Here is an 18,560-nt window from a genome sequence, read left to right as displayed (position 1 = left end):
ATACAGGCCATTTTATATATCTCAACTTTGGTCTCGTCTGTCTAAAGGACATTGTTCCAGAGGTCTTGTGGTTTGTTCAGGTGTAATTTTCCTAACCTAAGCTGTGCTGCCATGTTCTTTTCAGAGAGGAGAGGCTTTCTTCTGGCAACCCCTCCGAACAGATCATACGTGATTAGTCTTTTTCTAACTGTCGTGCACTTTAACATTTAACATGTTAACTGAAACTTGAGGAATATTAGATGTAGCTCTTGGGTATTTTGCACTTTCTCTGAGGTTTGCATGTTCTGACCTTGAGATGAATTTGCTGATGATCAGTTAATCAGGTACATTTAATTAGCAGCACTTAACTTCACTCTTTGCCTTATTTCCTATGGAAACATTAAGGGTGTACTTAGTTTTTACATGACTGTATTTACAGCTGAAGGGTCAAACAAGGTGAGCTGTTTGATAATCGATGTATCCTAAACCACAAAATAAACTGTAAGTATCTTACTTAAAATGAGAAAAGCTGGAAAAAAGGAAGGAAATGATGCAGTTTTATAGAATTTAAATTTCTGCAATTATTCAGTAACTGTCTCCTAAAACAAAATGTGTCATTGTCATGCTATTCTTCTTTTCTTTGTTTTTTTTCTCCCATTATAATCTGGAATGTTAAAATCCATACTGTGTTAATTATAATATACCTAGTTTGTGGCTAAAATTAAACATTTGTGGAGTAACAGGATCAGAGAAGTTTCTAAGTGATATTCTGCTGATTTAAAGTGCATTAAAACAAATTGTGTCATGTGTGGAAATCAGGAACTGCGTCCACATCACTGGGTGACTCACCACTCCTGCACAATTCTTTTTCAACAGGTCTGTCCTTACTTACCTCAAGGAAAACATAGGTCCATATTAGTTAGTATTAGCAAATCTTTACAGTTTAAAGTAAGAGTTTGTTTTCTAAAAGTGTTAAAACCGCAATGAAATGTTTTGTCTTCTGTGAAATGTGTCCACAGTATTGCTGGCACCATTGCAGAGTCAATATGAGACCAATGTGACAGAGAATGACGTCCACAGAGCAAGACGAAGCTCTACACCTGCTGATGACTCAGTTTTGCCTCCAAACATCCTGAACGGCTCTCATCTGTCTTCTCGTCCATGATAGTTCCTCTTCCTGTTCAGCTGCCTGAGGCTTTCTTGAGCAGCTCATCTTGGGCAGGCGTCTTGATGTATTCACAGACTCCCTCTTTCCATTGCTTATAGATCCTAATACCTGGTTGTGACTCGCCTTTGTGCGTCTTTATCATGGTTCCCATTGGCTTGTGGGATACTCAGTTACTTGTAGTTGCCCTGTATATTCTGGCTCCTATCAACCGCTTCAGTCCGGATCACCTCCCCTCTCTTTGGAACCATTCAGCCACACCTAACTTACGTGAACGACATCACATTATCCTCACTTCAAATCTTTGTAAGGTGGATCAGTAAGTTCTCATTCATGCCATACTTGAGAAACTTACAATGAATTTCTTCAGTTCAATGAATAGTTTAAAATCATTTTGAGCAAATTCACCTGTGACATTTCTCTCTGCTTACTTTGACATTGTTTTTTTAAGAAAAAAAAAATTGAGAAAAAATATACACTGATTATGTTTGTTCTCAAATTCCTGTTAGTATTATTTTAAGATAAAATTCATACAGCCAAAAAAAAACCTCATGAGCACAAACTTTGCACCCAGGTAAAACATTTATCCACAAGATGGCGGCAAAAAAAAGACTAAGCAGCGTGTCCCCTTTACTGCAAGTCATTGGCCTGCTCACATTCAACTCATGTCCTCTGTCTCTATTGAATAAATCCACTCCAACCCCCATAAAAAAAATCAATTTTGTGTTTTGTGTTTGGAAGAAGAGAAAAAAAAAAAATTCCAAAGTTTCTTATTACATGATTTAAAAAATTAAAAAGAAATCACAAGAAGAAATGTTGCAGGATAACTGTGTTCTTTCAGAGGAAAAATACTTTTAAAGAGCAGCTGTGTTCAGAGTGCAGAAAGAGTGAAGTCTCGTTGTTTATCACTAGTTTATTATTACTAGAAAAAGCATCACGTTCTCGTGAAATGAGTGACCTGACTTGAGTCAGTAAGCTGGAATGAAAAGCTGTTGATTTCTTTCATTTTTAAGAAAATGTGTTGAAGAGTTACAGTGAGGCATGTAAAAAGAAGAGTAAATAAACAAGCTTATTTTTAATATCTGATAACCAGATGCACTCATTTGTCTATCCAGGTGCTTTTACTGCATTTTCAGTGTGTTTGGCATCATTTTCCTGCTGAAACATGAAGCTGTTGCAAATCAGATGTTTTCTAAATTGTATTGAATTGTGGATCAAAATCTGATAGTACTTTTCTTTTTTAATAATTCCATTATTTTGACAAGATCCCCATGACAGAGCCTCTACTGTATTTTACTGGTGCCCTTGGTCCTCTGACCTCCTCCATGCATACTGATGATGATTTGACAAAAAAAACAAAAACCTCTCAAATATGGCTTCATCATCCGTAAAGCATGTTGCCACTGATTTTCAGTGCAGTTCTTGTGCAATTTGGCATTTGTTATTTTCTTATTTCTCATTAGCACGACTTTCAAATGCTTTAATCTGTTGTAGATATTTTTAGATGTTCAGCGTCTTCTTCGGTCCTTCGCCTTTCCAGTTTCCTCAGACTAATCAAATTGTGTTATCACTGCCATTTTAGAAATTTAGAAAGGCTGATGAGGGATGGCTCGAGACTTCTGCACACAACTTTATCTGGAAATGAGGCTTCTTTCAACAATATGTAAAAAGTGTAGAAAAATCGATGCAACTTTTCAAGGGTGAAAACAGTACAATTTCTTGTTTTGAATTTTGCTTTGGACTTCATGTTATTGCAGTTCACCTGTGTCTCCGTGTCTCTCTCTCTGGTCAAAGTGGGCTTCCTGACCCCGAGTCTCTCCTTTTATGGTTTGAAAATAAACTATCACAGCTATGCAGATGACACACACATATATATCACAATGTCACCAGGAGACCGAGGCCCTGTACAGGCTCTTGGTAAATGCATTGAGGAAATTAATGACTGGTTGTGCCACAGTTTTCTCCAGCTAAACAAAAACAAAACTGAATCGTTTTTCTTTGGAGCCAAAGAAAAACGATTACAGGTCACCAGAGAACTTCAATCTATACACCTAAAAACCACAAACCAGGTGAGAAATTTGGGTGTAGTGATGGATGCAGACCTAAACTTAGAAAAACGCATTAAGACAATAACAAAATCAGCTTACTATCACCTTAAGAATATATCAAGGATAAATGATCTGATGTCTCAACAGGACCTGGAAAAACTAGTCCATGCATTCATTTTTAGTAGGCTTGATTACTGTAACAGCATCTTTACAGGTCTACCTAAAAATCAGTCAGACAACTACAGCTCATTCAGAGCTCTGCTGCTCGAGTCCTCACTAAGACCAAAAAGGTGGACCACATCAGTCCAGCTCTGAGGTCTTTAACTGGCTGCCTGTCCGTCAGAGGATAGACTTTAAAGTTCTGATGCTGGTCTATAAAGCTCTGAATGGTTTAGGACCAAAATACATCAGTGACCTCCTGACCCAGTATGAACCTTCCAGATCCCTCAGGTCATCTGGATCTGGTCTTTTATCAGTTCCCAGAGTCAGAACCAGACACGGAGAAGCTGCATTCAGCTTTTATGCTCCTCATATCTGGAACAAACTCCCAGAAAGCCTCAGATCAGCTGAAACACTCAGTTTATTTAAATCCAGGTTGAAAACTCACCTGTTCTCAGCTGCATTTGAATAAAGCACAAAATCCACACTTTTAAGCTTAAATTTCAAAACGTACATTTTAACTACTGATTTTATCGACTGTTCTGATTTTATCGACTGTTTTTTAAATCAATTTTAAATCATGCTTTTTATTGTTTTTGTTTTTTAATGTCTCTGTAAAGCACTTTGAATCACCTTGTTGTTGAAGTGTGCTGTATAAATAAACTTGCCTTGCCTTGAAAAGGTCAGTAGACTGACTCCAGCATACACAACAAACGTAGTGTGGGAACTGTCCAAAGTGTTGAAATGTACGCCTTGAATTTGCTGGGAGAGAAATGTTGGTGGTTGTGCTATAAGCATAAAAAGTAACAGTATTGTGTGTATTTTTTACATAACAGGTTTTAACTAAAAAACACTTAAAAAACACTGTTCAGTTACACTGCAAAGACATGACGAAGCAAGTGCACCACCCACCTAATCAGTGTTCAGCTAGTCTAAAGGTCAAAGGCTGAAACCTCTGCATTGATTTTGGTCCAACTTTATAGTTTATTATCCATCAGTAAACAACCTCACACAAACTCAGCAGCTGAAGTTATTCCATTTGGATTTCAGTTAATGAACTCAATGGCATTTTAGGATGACGGCACCTTTTAATCTGAGGAACAAGCGCGGGTGGATTAAAGGATTAGTCTGAAGTACTCATGAGCTTGTTGAAGTAGAGAGGAGTTTGAGTGTGAAAGTCATTTTTTGATCTCATAATGAAGTCAAATATTTCCAGAAATGGGCTGTTTTAACAAAAGTGGGTCAGACAAATAAACTTTTGTGCTCTCTGTCATTTCTTTTTTCCTCTTAGATAAGAATTTATGACTCTGGAGAGAAATCGGGACTGTTTTCCATGTGAATAGTGGGAATAAAGAAAGTGAAGTCGACACCCTGAGGTTTAAATATCCACCATTTACCCCACAACCTTTAAATACTTATAAGGAATTCTTAGAAAATAAAAAAAAACGGTACTATTTTTCCCCTTTCGTCCCCTCTGACTGCTGTTAAATGATATTCTCGGATAATTGGTAGTAATGTATTTCCAATATGTATTTCTGTCTGGTTATCCATTAAAGATTAACTTCGTTATCAAGCCACTGTTGTTTGGTTATTGACGGTTAGCCACGCCCACTAAAAGGATCAGCCAATACAAATGCGAGTAGATCCCTCACACACACACACCCTCTTCCCGCTGATGACCGTGAACAAGTTTCACCGGTTCACCCTCCGGCGATGGATTGACGATTCATCTAAATAAAACCGATCGACGCAGCTTAAATTGCGCAAGGATGGCGGACGAGGAGTCACTGAAGGACACGCTACCGGACGAGGAGAGGGAGTTTCAGAAGGCTATAGCGAAAATTGGAGGTAGCGAGAGGATTTATTTGGTGAGTGATGTCTGCAGAAGTAAAGATTTGGACGGAGATGACGCCGAAATATTGGAGGAGTTCGTACGCGACATGTTTCACAACGGCAGTCTGGTGGCAAACGGTCATGGTGGCCCCCAGTCAAGTCCGACGAGCGATCATGGCGGTAAAGCAAGTACAATCCACGTTTCCAGCGAGGCGGAGACTGCAAAGGGCAATGAAAATTCTCTAACAGCGAGGCCTAAGGACTTGGAATTGGGAGAGGACCGAGAGAAAAGGAGACGACCAGCGGGTAGTAGCAATGCTCAGAGGACAGCGACGAGGAGGGCGAACATTCACAGCCTGAAGCGAGCGATAGACTCCCCTGTCATCATATTCATCTTCAGACAGACTTTCATCGGCGGAGCTCCAAACGAGGTGTGCTTAAAAGAGATCCTCAAGGACGTAAAGGCACGCACGAAACGCGCTACAATCGCTCGGCCAGCTCTGATTGGATTAATCCGCACAACCGACGAGAGCGCCGAGACGCGCCGGTGCGCCCAGCTTCTGGAGCGTCTGATCCGCTCCGTGTTCCACAACCATGCATCAGAGGCGATATGGGTCGGCTGCTTCATCCCGAAGACAGACACCCTAATGCTCAGCATCAAGAAAAACGTCTGCAGAGTTATACATTCATCTCAAGCAGCAGGTGTACACACATTCCAGCAAAACCTCAGAAAAGCTTATTTATTTTATGCAGTGTGTAAAAAACACAAACATGTTTTAGTGTGACCATCTGCAACAACAGCACACACCCATGTCAGCAGCAGGACACATGCTTGTAAACATGGAGTTTGAACCCTGGCACATTTAACCAGGCCAGCATGGGAATATTGTACAATGTACAGCATAGTAGATCACCAAGAGGCAAACAGCATAATTTGTCCAATATATAATATGTTAACTATTATACTGAAGCCTCCACTACTCGTAATATGATCGTTGTATGCTCACCAATGAGCACTACTTCAATTCAAGTCCATACAGGACATACTTTAATGTACTTTAATGAGAGAGCTCACTATTGTGTAGGCCACTTCATGACACTCACAAGACCGCACTGCTCACATTTTTCTTCCCAGGCATGGCTGCAAAGGCCAGGAAACAATGGGAGCATTCACAAAACGGTCGCTCCCTTTGAAAAGCTGCCACATTGTTAAACGCTTATTATCGTCTTTCAGATGATACTAGGAATGAAGGGAACCCAGTTTTCTGGCCATTGCAACGTTGGTTCAGCCACTGGAGAAGAGAAGACCGAGGTTCAAGCAGCGAGCAAAGAGGTAGCTGCAAAGTAACTTCAGCAGAGAAATGCCTGAACTGCACCACAGTCCTGCAGTCACTTATTTTCACTGCAAGTTCACAAGTTGTCTTTTTTCAGGTGACGCTGAAAGTGCAGAAGAGGGCATCCCTCTGAGAACCTGTGCCTTGTCTACTGGACCAACTCTGAATGGAGAACCATCTGGAGGGGACGGCTAATGTAACCTGTGTGCTTTTTAGACTGTGAAAAGAGAAGCTGGCCTCAGTGCTTTGCTACAGTGTTACAATTTTTCTTTGTGATGCTCAGGGACCCACTTCTATGAGCCAGCAAACGTCTTGTCATGTCAAAGCCACCTAAACACTGTCAGGTTTGAAACATGCATTAGTTTGTTACGTGTTGAGACAGCATTAGATGGCTTACAGCATAAGTACTCTTATAAAATGATACAGGACTTGATTCCTGGCTCACTGTTTATCGGGGGACTTGTGTATGTCAAATACAGGGAATTAAAGAACAAAATCAACTGACATAGTAAAAGCCTTAAAATGTGAAATCTCACACAGTTTACCTGAATCCAGGTCACATTCTCACCTGGAAGTACTGCACTAATTTTCCGGAAAACCGTATTAATTGGATCACAGGGACCCTGGGTGCTTTACTTAAGAATTTATTTTTCATTTTCATTAGGATTTTGTGTCTTAGAGACAACTTTTAGGACCACCAGTATTTGTAACAGGATTTATGTCACTTGTATTTATGTAGCCTACTGACTTATTCATCCCTTTAAATAAACATCATTGGACTTGCCTGAGTGTTCAGCTTTGTTTTAAAACACATACTCCTTGCCTATTCTTTCAATAAAGTAAAAACTGCCTGGATGACAACGAGTAGTCATCGAAAACTGTATTGTCCTACAACTTTGCATGAAAAACACGCAGCCCCTTGGCTTCCACGATCTTCATTTAATTGCCAGATGTGCTAATTTGCTGTTTGTAAGCGACCTGCCTTGTCTTGACAGAAAGGTAGAAGATAGTGATGTGTCGGTCGCGAACGAAACGGCTCTTAGAGCCGACTCTTTGACGTGAACGACGCAAGCCAACTCCTTATTGGGAGCCGTGGGGTTTTTTTTTTTTTTCTTTCTCTCACCCTCTCTCTCACACTTTTTTTCCGCTTCACTCCGCACGCGAGCTTTGTGCTTTGTGGATGAGGGGCGGTAGTTACACTCTCAGTAGCACAGGAACAGAGCAGGAGGGAGAGAGAAAGAAAGAGAGCCAGGGACAACAACGTTACATTAGAAAGTTATAGTAATCATCCACAACTATTTTCAGTTGCAGATGATAAAGGATTCAGAAAGTTTATTCATGCAGGCCCATAAGACAGAGAATATGCATCTTCTTTTTGTTTTCATATTTTAATTTATATTTAATTGTGTTGTGGTTTGCAGTGTTTTGTGTTGTTTCACTTTAAAATTGTTTAAAAGGAAAAAGCTGAAAATTTAAATAGTTAAAAGTTGAAATGTGAATAGTTGGTTTTTGTATTATATGATTTATTTATTACATTTTATGTGGCGTGAATAAATAAAAGTATATTTACGGTGGCCCCTAGAGACAAAGCACGTACAAACTCCCAAACACGTACAAACTCCAAAACACATAAAAACTCAGAAGCATGTACAAAAGACAACAGAAATGCTCCAGGATGCTAGGGCGCAGTGTTGAGCTTTTGTTACCTAGTGGCTACACAAGCCAGGAAGTACCAACGACTGGATTTGGTGTGTGGTAGTAACAGGTAAATGAACATTTTTTTTATTATTTGAATATATATGAGTACTTGTGTATAAATACACAAACAATACACATGCTTTTAATTGTGTAATTTAAGTGATCTAGGTAGCTCTGTTTTGGAAGTTCAGTTAATGCTAGAAATGTGTTTTGTAGTTTGTACGTGCTTTAGAGTTTGTACGTGCTTTGGAATTTGTACACACTTTTTGGAGTTTGTACGTGCTTTTTGGAGTTTGTCTCTAGGGATCACCGCATATATTTATATATAAACATATATAAATAAAACCACTTTTTCAACATTAGTAATTCCTTTTGTGCATAATTTTATATTATGGTTAATAATAAATTAATTAAAGCAACAAAACAACCTGAAGAGTCGGTTGGGAGCCGAAAGAATCGGATCTTTTTAGTGAGTTGAGCCGAAAGAGCCGGTTCTCTAAAAAGAGTCGGAAATCCCATCACTAGTAGAAGAGCTGCTGGGCTGGCAGGTCGCCATTTGAGGTGCCAGTGTAAAAATCGGATACATTCAACTACATTTACAAATCACCACATTTTTTCAAATATTATTTACGTTATATTTATGATAATTAGTTATAAAACTGGAATATGTTGGTCCAACTGATGAATCCAGCGTGAATTGTATACATTTCTTTACGTTTTTAATCAGGCATAGTAATAGCTGGCCAACATGAGGGTCCTTCAGACAGGGACTTGCGGTGTTGAACAAAAAGAAGTTAGCAGCGGTTGCGTTCAGTTCGGTGGTTAAACATATCCAAATATTGCAAATCTTTTCTTTAACTTCCCCCAAATCACACGAAATTTCGCCGTCAAACTAGGATACGCGGGGCCGAGGAGGGACCGAAGAGCCAATCATGATAACATCTGCCGGTAAGTAGTTAAAGGTAGCTTTATTTTGTTAGCCGTTGCCATTGATTTAGCTGAGTCACACGGCTAATACTTGGCAGCCCACCATAGACCGTTGATCACATATAAAATTACTAAAGTAGTTATAGTAAGAAGAAACACATTTCATTGTGGATTTCCCGTGCTTCAGAAATGGTTTTAATCACTGCAAGGCTGTTTAAATGGAGGAAGCGGAAATAAATTACAGTAATGGCAACAGCATGGATCTTTATAGATAAACATGTTCATTTTTGCTTTCATCTGAGACGTAATTTCCGATGACGTTATGTGTTTGAATACATCCTAAATGCTGCTGTCATCTTAGTATTGCTATAAACAATCTTCAAATTGCCAGATTTTGGGCTAACATTATATTTGATCCTCAATAAGCTTCTGTATCTCCTCAGACCGTATTGTAATGTAATGTATTCTTAGAATGTATTGTCTTTGATTTGCAAATGTATTTAGTATTTGAAATGACCGTTGGATCAAAAGAAAAGTATTTGGATTTTATGAAGTAAACATCCATTTAATAATTTCTTTTGTTTTCTAGCTGGAATAATTTCTCTCCTTGATGAGGATGAGCCCCAGCTTAAGGTAAGAGTTGGTTGTAGGGTAGTCAATTGAATATTCGGGTAACGAGAGATTTTTATGTCTTGTTATCTCACCACAAGAGATACTTGATAGATACGTCTCTTGACCTTTGTGAATTGTCAGTGTGGCCCATCAAGCTTTGGTCAGTGTTTTATTTTTCTATGTGACATAAATGTGAACTCATTTGGTGTATGCAGTATTACATAAAAGTGAATACAAAGATGAATATTTAAACAACACGTCTGTTTTTCTTCCAGGAGTTTGCTCTGCACAAACTAGATGCCATTGTGAATGACTTTTGGGCTGAGATTTCAGGATCCGTGGATAAGATGTAAGTAGCGAAGAGCTTATATTATAGTTATTACAGTACTGTAACATAAGTCAGCAGGAACTTAAGCTCATTGTTTATTTCTATGTCTGTTGTAGGGTTAAAAATTTAACTGTCTTTCCCTGTAAATGTTGATACACTGACAACAGTATTTACTCTCCCTCAAAGCTCCCTCATAGTTCAGTAACAAATGCAGAACTGAAGGATTTTGATCATCTCTGATCTGATCTACAATTTACTCAATGGTGATTAGAAAAATGGCTCCTGCCAGTTTTGTTTTATGTAACTAGTTGTTGTCTCCTCACAGTGAAGTCCTATATGAGGATGAGTCTTTCCGGAGTAGAGAATTTGCAGCCTTGGTGGCCTCCAAGGTTTTCTACCATCTCGGAGCCTTTGAAGAGTCTCTAAATTATGCTCTTGGTGCGGGAGATCTTTTCAGTGTCACAGATGACTCAGAATATGTGGAGACCATCATTGGTGAGTGGGGGGGAAAAAACTTCTTCTTCTCTTCTTACCAGTGCAAAGTAAAATAAAGATGTAATGTTGGACTTAAGGTTTACCCTCCGTTGCTTTCTAATGAAAAGTATGTATGAAATAAATATATTTACCTACATAACTTGTTATTTTTGTGGATGCAGCCAAATGCATCGACCATTACACCAAGCTGCGGGTGGAGAATACCGAGCTGCCAGAGGGCGAAGAGAAGAAAACCATAGACCCCCGTCTCGAGGGCATTGTCAACAAGATGTTCCTGCGTTGCCTTGACGATCACAAGTATAAACAGGCCATTGGCATCGCCCTGGAAACAAGACGTCTGGACATGTTTGAGAAAACCATCTTAGAATCAGTCAGTGCAGTTTTCTGCTAACTTGAGATTATTTTGGATCTTTATATCAAGTTTTAATCAGATTTACACTTTGGTTGCTGCTGTTGATTGTTCAAGGTTATTAACGTTTCATCTTAAGAATTTCTTTCTTTTCACTTCCCTTCCAGAATGATGTGAGTGGCCTCCTTGCCTACAGCTTGAAGGTGTGCATGTCCCTGATGCAGAACAAGAAGTTCCGTAACGACGTGCTGAGGGTGCTGGTCAAACTCTACATGAACCTGGAAAAACCCGATTTCATCAATGTCTGTCAGGTAACAAATGGATCGTTCAAACACCTGAGCCAAAGAAACCGGCGCGGGTGATCGTGCTTTCACTTCTTTTTTTTTTCCCCCCTCCAATGTTTTATACATTGATTTGTTGTTTGTGACAGCATACACAAACACAGAAAAGAAATAAAAGGCTTTCAGGCACGAAAACATTTGGAGGGAATTTAAGACAGTGCGACTCCCGAAGTTCTCAAACACGAAGAAAACCTGTCAAGAATATAACAAAAATATATAAAAAACATTTTCGCATCTTATGGGGCCGAGAAAAAAGTAAAGATCACAGCTTGTAAGAGATAATATGGTATTATTGAAGAAAAGGCCCTCATCTCCTATTAAATCTCCCCTGAATATCTGGTTTACACATGCATGATTCTTCCAGTTGTAGAAAAGATAACATCCTTAATCTAGTTTCGTAGAAGAGGTAGACTTCCAATTTATATGTTTCTTGGAAAGCACAATTCCCTGGTACAGATGAATCTGGATGCCAGGTGAAAACCCAAGGGTTTCTACGGAGCATCCAAAGATTGCCAAGTTATGGTTAGGTTTAATGTCTCTGGAGAAGGCTGCTGAAAGCCACTAAAATGACGTTATGAAAAATGAAAAACTCCAAATGATAAGATCAAAATTTATATGTAATCACCAATTCCAAAGAGTTCACTTTCAGGCACGCATTATAGCAGGTATTTTTTGTTAGATAAGAATCTCTAACGATCAGTCAACCAAACCAACATCTGCCCTGAGTCATGCTGAGAGTTATTTGTGTGATTTTTAAAATAGTTGATAGTACTGCTATATGTTGATCACATGTACAGCTTTAATTTAATAGATTTTCCCAAACTATTTCAAACTAACGTCCCTCTCCACTTATCTCTCTCTCCCCCCACTCCAGTGCCTGATATTCCTGGATGACCCGCAGGCTGTGAGTGATATCCTGGAGAAGCTGGTGAAGGAGGACAACCTGCTAATGGCCTACCAGATCTGTTTCGACCTCTATGAGAGTGCCAGCCAGCAGTTTCTGTCCTCTGTCATTCAGAACTTGCGTACCGTTGGGACACCTATTCCTGCAGTCCCTGGTTCCACAAATACAGGCACTGTGCCCACGCCAGACAAAGAGAGGTAGGCAGGGACACAGAGTGACTAATTCTGAAGCACTTTGTCTTGGTTCATGTTTATAGGTCTTTTCAGAGATAGTGGCTCTGATTTAAGGCATTTCTCTGCTGAAGAGTTCTTTTAAAATGCTGTGTGGTGGGAAAAACCTTTTGACCCTTTGTCAGTGAGAATAAAGCCCACTAAGTTTCTGGTGGGCATCTTAAACCTTCTGAAATGAACCAAACTAAAGTAAAGAAATACAAAAGATTGAGTTTGAATTGAGTCTAACACACACACACCTTACAGACTGAAACTTGTTGTCTCTTGTATGTTTTATAGTGATGCAATGGAGACCGATGACAAAGCTGGCAGCTCCCCTGCTGGAAAGCCTGCAGAAACGGTTAGCAGTTTGGATTTTTGGGGGTTTTAACTGCAGTTTATCTTTAATAACTGGAGCCTGCACAGTTTGTATACATGCACATAAAACTGGTTGCGTTGGCATCAGCTGGAAAGGTCTAGAGCCACACGGTTCTCACAGGAATAATAAAAAGTAATCCTGAAACATGATGAGGAATTCTAAAATATACTGCGAGTTAAAAGGAGTTTATTAGACTCAGAATCGTGTTTGCCAAGTATATATATAGCAGTGTAGTCTAGTTAAGCATTCAAAGTCAAGAAGAAAAGTTCAAAGAAAAGTTCATCATTAGTACTACCTTACTAAATATTAATACTAACTCAGTGTGGCCTTTAGCTGCAGTCTTGATAGTGTTATTGAATGCTGGGAGGGAGGAATGAATGTAAAACTTTAGGTTAAAGTTGAAAGTAGAAAGAAGAAAATCAATTGGACAGTAGTTTTTTTGTATTTTATTTTTTGGGGGGGTAAATAAATACACTCTGATTTGTTGCCTTTAACCCTTTAAAGCCAGTCGGAGCGGGCACGCTCTGTTTTGCATAACTATTTTTAAATCGCAGTAGCACTGTAACCACGTGAGCTAGCGCAATAATTTTTTTTGCATATGAAACCGGAGGAGTTGTACTTACATCTTATGCCATCAGCTTGTCCTCGGTCACAGTTTCCTTCCACATATAGCTTTGCAAAAACTGCATAAAAAGCGCTTGCAGCAACAAAAACATAATATTCCAGAAAAACGCTTTGCCGATCCGATCAGCTGTTCATAACACTTCCTATGGTGGAATAGACGTCAGATCGAACTTTCGCATGTCCACCATGACCTGTCCAAAAAACCGGAAGTGACGTCATTTTCGCGAAAATGTAGTTTATTACTATCAGGGCCTCATGAGCTTATACTGGTGTTTTTAAAAGTTATCTTTGACTTTATGACTTTCTGTGTCGTTTCTGGGATGCTTAGGACTCATATTGCACTGCTGGAAATAGTTTATTTTGATGCATATGCTGCTTTTTTTGCAAATTTGCACTATAATTTTCGTTTTTCCTGCAGTGTATAAAAATTGGTGTATTTCAAAAATAAAACTATGAAGACACTCACAATAAATTTCCTGTGGTGGGAAACTATTTTGTGCAACTTTTTTGTATTTACAGTTTTGAGGGATAAGCCTCTTAAATTTCTCTAACTAGAAATATATGTTAAAAGAATTTTCAGTTTTCAATTTTTTTGTAGTTTATTGCAATTTATGTAATTACTATGCACTTAATGCATACATATTATTAAAATTTGGGCTATAATGGTTGTATTGATGTATAGCAACTTGAAATGCTCCCAAAAATGGCTCCACAGCATGTAAACATATAATATAAGCTCTGGCGGAATTGGTTCTATGGTAGGTCTTAAAGGGTTAATATATCCTGTCACATTGTCCTTCTGTCTTTTTACAGAAAGATGAGTCCAAAGACCAGAATGCAAAGATGATCAAGATCCTGAGTGGGGAGATGGCCATTGAGCTTCACCTACAATTCTTAATCCGAAATAACAATACAGATCTAATGATTCTGAAAAACACAAAGGTAACGTTCGCTGCCAGTGTAATGTGTCGTTTTGAAGAAGATTGTTTACAACCAGATGAACTGCATTTTGCTTGAGGTCACTTAAAGTGCCGTAGCGACCACTTCCTGAAATTCCCTGATTTTTGTGCCTCCTTTTACTCCAGGACGCGGTTCGAAATTCAGTGTGCCACACAGCTACGGTTATAGCCAACTCCTTCATGCACACAGGAACCACAAGTGACCAGTTCCTCAGGTAACTGTGCTGGGAGGATGATAAAACACTGAGAAGATTACAGAGGGATATTGATAAACGTGTCGTTTTCGAGTGACTATAACCCGAGTGTTTTTTGTTCTTGTAGAGAAAACTTAGAATGGCTGGCAAGAGCAACAAACTGGGCAAAATTCACAGCGACAGCAAGTCTGGGTGTCATCCACAAGGTAGAGTTCTGGCACAATGATGGTAATACTAAGAAAACCAGTTCTAATGTTATGCTTTTCTAGTCTTACTGCCTGCTCAGAATGTTTTAGACAAAGATTAAAGTGTTTCTAATGTTCAAAATGTTGAAAATGCTTTCTTTCAGGGTCATGAAAAAGAGGCGCTCCAGTTGATGGCCACCTACTTGCCCAAAGATACCTCCCCTGGCTCTGCCTACCAGGAAGGAGGCGGGCTGTATGCCCTGGGCCTCATTCATGCCAACCATGGCGGGGACATCATTGACTACCTGCTCAGTCAACTCAAGAACGCCAGCAATGATGTGAGTTTTTAGGTTTGGTTTCATGCTTGGTTGTCAGATGCCCTGTAAATGTTACACTTGTGCCCCAGCTAAAGCTTTTTAGAGAGCAGGAGCTAGTTTAAGTCTCTATGTCAGTTTTATGCTCTCACTCATGGTGTGCTTTCTGTTCCACGGTCACAGATTGTCCGTCACGGCGGTGCTCTTGGCCTGGGCTTGGCTGCATTGGGCACGGCTAGGCAGGATGTCTACGATCTGCTCAAATCGAACCTCTACCAGGATGATGCTGTCACTGGTACGTAGGCCCTGTCAGTGAAGGGGCTTTTTGAATTTGAATGGGGGGCTTTCCAGTTTGCTTTTTACTGTTCTGCTTACTAATAATAATGTTTCTACAAATATGACAAAGAATGATTTGTTTTTTTATTTTTGTTTGTTTTGAGCATCTCTGCTACGTCCCTTATTAGAGTAGAACTTTCAGACCTTTTAAATATGTGTTTTGTTATGTTTTTTAATTGTATGTGGACCAAAAAAAGGCAGGGTTTTTTGTTTGTTTTTAATCCTGTGTGATGTGTTATGGGATTTTAATTAACAAAGCCTGCAGACACAGTGAGCAGTAGGCCAACAACTTTTAATAATAAACACAAGCATGCTTGGAGAGAGCCGCCATCAAGGGGCACTGACAGCAGTCTCTCTACCGATGATCAGCACAGCCCTGGTTTAAATACAGTCAGACAAAAGTACTTTCCCAGCTGTTAACCCTCTCCAGAATGTGGGAGATCTTCTTACCGTGATTGCCCCTTGTCTCTTCCCCCATCCTCAAAAACACAGAGCAAAAAGCTTCACACCTGTGGAATTTCCCCCACTTGTTGTCACCCCCTTTCTTAGAGGCCTAGCTGTGTGTGTGCAATAAAGTTAGAGCTGAATGGTCTTCCACATGTTTATTGTTTATTTTTTCTGCTTCTGCGACCTCCCAGGTGAAGCTGCAGGGTTGGCTCTTGGTCTCGTCATGCTGGGCTCCAAGTCGGCTCAGGCGATCGAGGACATGGTGGGCTACGCTCAGGAGACGCAGCACGAGAAGATCTTGCGCGGTCTGGCAGTAGGAATTGCCATGGTCATGTATGGACGTATGGAGGAGGCTGATGCCCTCATTGAAAGCCTCTGTAGAGACAAGGTGTGACTAAAAAACACTCAAAAATCAAATTATGTACACCATCAGGTTGAAACTTCTGTCAAAAAAAAGTGACAGTTGTCTTTGCCATAGAGTCAGCTTACCAATATCTAGAAAATAATAGAAGTTTGATTCTTCAATGGAAAGAATCTCAGTCTGGTTCATAAAGGTCACGACTCTCCGTAAAGCTCACAATTCACTGTGCCGATATTTGATGTATCAAATCCCGTCTGCACTTACTGAACCTCGGGTTGTGTGTATTTCCCATCACATGTGGGACTCTTCCTCTGTACTTTGTGCCAAGATCTAGATGTGGGAAATTACTCAAATTGTGTTGATCTTAGTTGTGTATCCAGACACAGTCTTAAAGCTCTGCTTTCTTTCACTGTCTACGGTAGGACCCCATCCTGCGGCGCTCTGGTATGTACACTGTGGCAATGGCATACTGCGGCTCTGGGAACAACAAGGCCATCCGACGCCTGCTACATGTCGCTGTGAGTGCTTCCTTTTTTCCTTCTTTACAACACTGTCACTGAAGGGAGTGCAGGTTTATAATGATGGCACTGAAGCGGATGGAAGATCCACTAATGGCCGGCCTCATAATAGCTGCTAGTCATAATATTGTCAAAAGTATGATTGTTTATTTTCTCCCTTAATCTGTCTTTTTGTTTTCAAAGCTTTAGTAGCTGCTGTTATTAAACTAGTGGCAGTTATTTAAAGCACTGTATTCTTTCAGGGACGATCTTGCAAAACTCTTTGCTAACAGAAATCTCTGCAGAGGTGTGAACCACTTTTGTCCTGCAGGTGGCACTGGGTGCTAACTGAATTTATTAGACAGCTTAATAGTAGAGCATATTTCTTTTACTCTGAGTAGTAGGGGGTGTGCATTTTTAAGATTAAATCAAGTCCCGTTTAATTGACTGCCTTTCTTTTGTCTATTAAGGTGAGTGATGTGAATGATGATGTCAGACGGGCTGCTGTCGAGTCCATTGGCTTCATCTTGTTCAGGTAAGCCAGACCCCATTCTTTAAACTATGAACACTCTGTTTTGGTTTTTTCCACATGCACCAAAGGCCTTTCTCTTTAAAACCTCAATGCTTGTGCCAAAATTCCAGCTTTATGCAAAACACAACCTTTGAACAAAGACATACTTATTTGAGCAGATCAAATCATGCATCTGGTAAAAGGAAGGTTTTCTAAATATCATTGTTATTACAAATGCTGCTTCTTTGTGTTAATCTTTTGAAGAGTTTAAAAAAGTTATATAATGACAACCAACCAGTGCTCAGTTTGCTGTCCGTCCGTTTATTTTAAACAGTTGCACAGTTCTCTTTGTTTGCTGAGGGGAGGTAGAATTAAAGCTAGATGGTTTATGCTTGTAGATTTCTGTGTGTGTCACATCTGCCGCTAACTGGCTGTCTATCTTAAACGCAGCTGGCACACGAACAACAACCTCCACAGAGAGGCACGTGCATTATAGTAGAAACTCAGTATGATTTTAGATGCTTGTTATATGTAAATTAATAAATAAAAATCATTACCTTAAAAAAAGACTTGCAGAATGCTTACGGCAAAAGAAAATGGCACAACTACAGCCATCCGTATTAAGGTTTATAGCATTAGCTGCCACAGTAACTTTATAAATCCACAGAGTGCCTGTGGATACTCTGGTGTCCCCCACAAACTAGAAGGAGAACAGGGAGTTTACCAGTTTTTCCATCATTACAAGCAGCTGATCTCTTGGTTACTTGTGGGAGTTTTGTTTAGCTTTACTACAGTTAGCTTGCTTGGGATTTTAACTTGTGAAGTCAAGTGTTGTTGGTTGATTGGCTAACACAAACGAGTTAATGTAGCAGCTGGCAAATGAATGAAACCAGTGAATGTCATTTCCAAGCAGATGTCCTGGTGCTTAGTTGGCTTTGACCAGTCTGGTTCTTGTTATTCGCTACGTCACTACTGACACAGAAACAGTTTGATTTTATTTCTTTTTTGCTTCAGTTTTCCTGGCTGACCTTGTGTTTTTTATATTTTGTGGTAATGAGTTGTCAAAATTTAGTTTAGTAGTAGTTACTGGTCTTCATGATGTTCCTCTGTCAGACAATGACACCACTGAGGCCCTTATCACTTTAACTGTCTTCTCCAGTTATTTACAGGCATTTATCCCACTAACATCAGTGTTTGCCCACCATAGAGCAGGGCTCGTGCTAAGCAGACCGCCTGGCCACTTCACAAACATCAGGGTGTGCATTTTTAAGCCCAAAAAGGCCATGTGATATCATGTGATCAATCGGCCGCTACATAAACCTTGTGTAAATTTTCTCTGTGTTTAGAAAGACTTGTGAACCAGAGCTATTTA

At 39.7% G+C, this 18,560-nt stretch overlaps 2 protein-coding genes across 2 annotated transcripts in view; both read left to right on the top strand.

Annotated features, from left to right (window-relative positions):
- The first annotated feature begins 5,019 nt into the window (after nt 1-5,019).
- Nucleotides 5,020-7,301, top strand: LOC102786765 (uncharacterized). The gene is made up of 3 exons (XM_006791963.3): nt 5,020-5,886; nt 6,419-6,517; nt 6,616-7,301. The coding sequence occupies exons 1-3, from the start codon at nt 5,121-5,123 to the stop codon at nt 6,711-6,713; spliced, it is 963 nt and encodes a 320-aa protein (XP_006792026.2). The 5' UTR covers nt 5,020-5,120; the 3' UTR covers nt 6,714-7,301.
- A 1,670-nt stretch (nt 7,302-8,971) lies between these two features.
- The window catches only part of psmd1 (proteasome 26S subunit, non-ATPase 1), a 43,465-nt gene continuing 33,876 nt past the window's right edge, over nt 8,972-18,560 (top strand). The window contains exons 1-16 of the mRNA XM_006791965.2: nt 8,972-9,164; nt 9,733-9,776; nt 10,031-10,104; nt 10,409-10,578; nt 10,740-10,948; nt 11,095-11,238; nt 12,143-12,369; nt 12,682-12,742; nt 14,198-14,326; nt 14,470-14,558; nt 14,665-14,743; nt 14,887-15,060; nt 15,220-15,331; nt 16,011-16,207; nt 16,603-16,698; nt 17,148-17,212. Of these exons, the coding sequence (XP_006792028.1) occupies nt 9,149-9,164; nt 9,733-9,776; nt 10,031-10,104; nt 10,409-10,578; nt 10,740-10,948; nt 11,095-11,238; nt 12,143-12,369; nt 12,682-12,742; nt 14,198-14,326; nt 14,470-14,558; nt 14,665-14,743; nt 14,887-15,060; nt 15,220-15,331; nt 16,011-16,207; nt 16,603-16,698; nt 17,148-17,212 (1,886 nt within the window). The 5' untranslated portion in view covers nt 8,972-9,148. The remainder of the gene's footprint in view (nt 9,165-9,732; nt 9,777-10,030; nt 10,105-10,408; nt 10,579-10,739; nt 10,949-11,094; nt 11,239-12,142; nt 12,370-12,681; nt 12,743-14,197; nt 14,327-14,469; nt 14,559-14,664; nt 14,744-14,886; nt 15,061-15,219; nt 15,332-16,010; nt 16,208-16,602; nt 16,699-17,147; nt 17,213-18,560) is intronic.

This window comes from Neolamprologus brichardi, chromosome 15, assembly GCF_056152115.1.
Source record: "Neolamprologus brichardi isolate AB-2024 chromosome 15, ASM5615211v1, whole genome shotgun sequence".
Taxonomy (NCBI): domain Eukaryota; kingdom Metazoa; phylum Chordata; class Actinopteri; order Cichliformes; family Cichlidae; genus Neolamprologus; species Neolamprologus brichardi.
This window is presented reverse-complemented; position numbering and strand designations above follow the sequence as displayed.

Coding starts and splice junctions, on each gene's coding strand:
- LOC102786765 (XM_006791963.3), top strand. CDS start 5,121: ATGGCGGACGAGGAGTCACTGAAGGACACGCTACCGGACGAGGAGAGG. Junction 5,887..6,418: donor ACATTCATCTCAAGCAGCAG/GTGTACACACAT, acceptor ATCGTCTTTCAG/ATGATACTAGGAATGAAGGG. Junction 6,518..6,615: donor TTCAAGCAGCGAGCAAAGAG/GTAGCTGCAAAG, acceptor GTCTTTTTTCAG/GTGACGCTGAAAGTGCAGAA.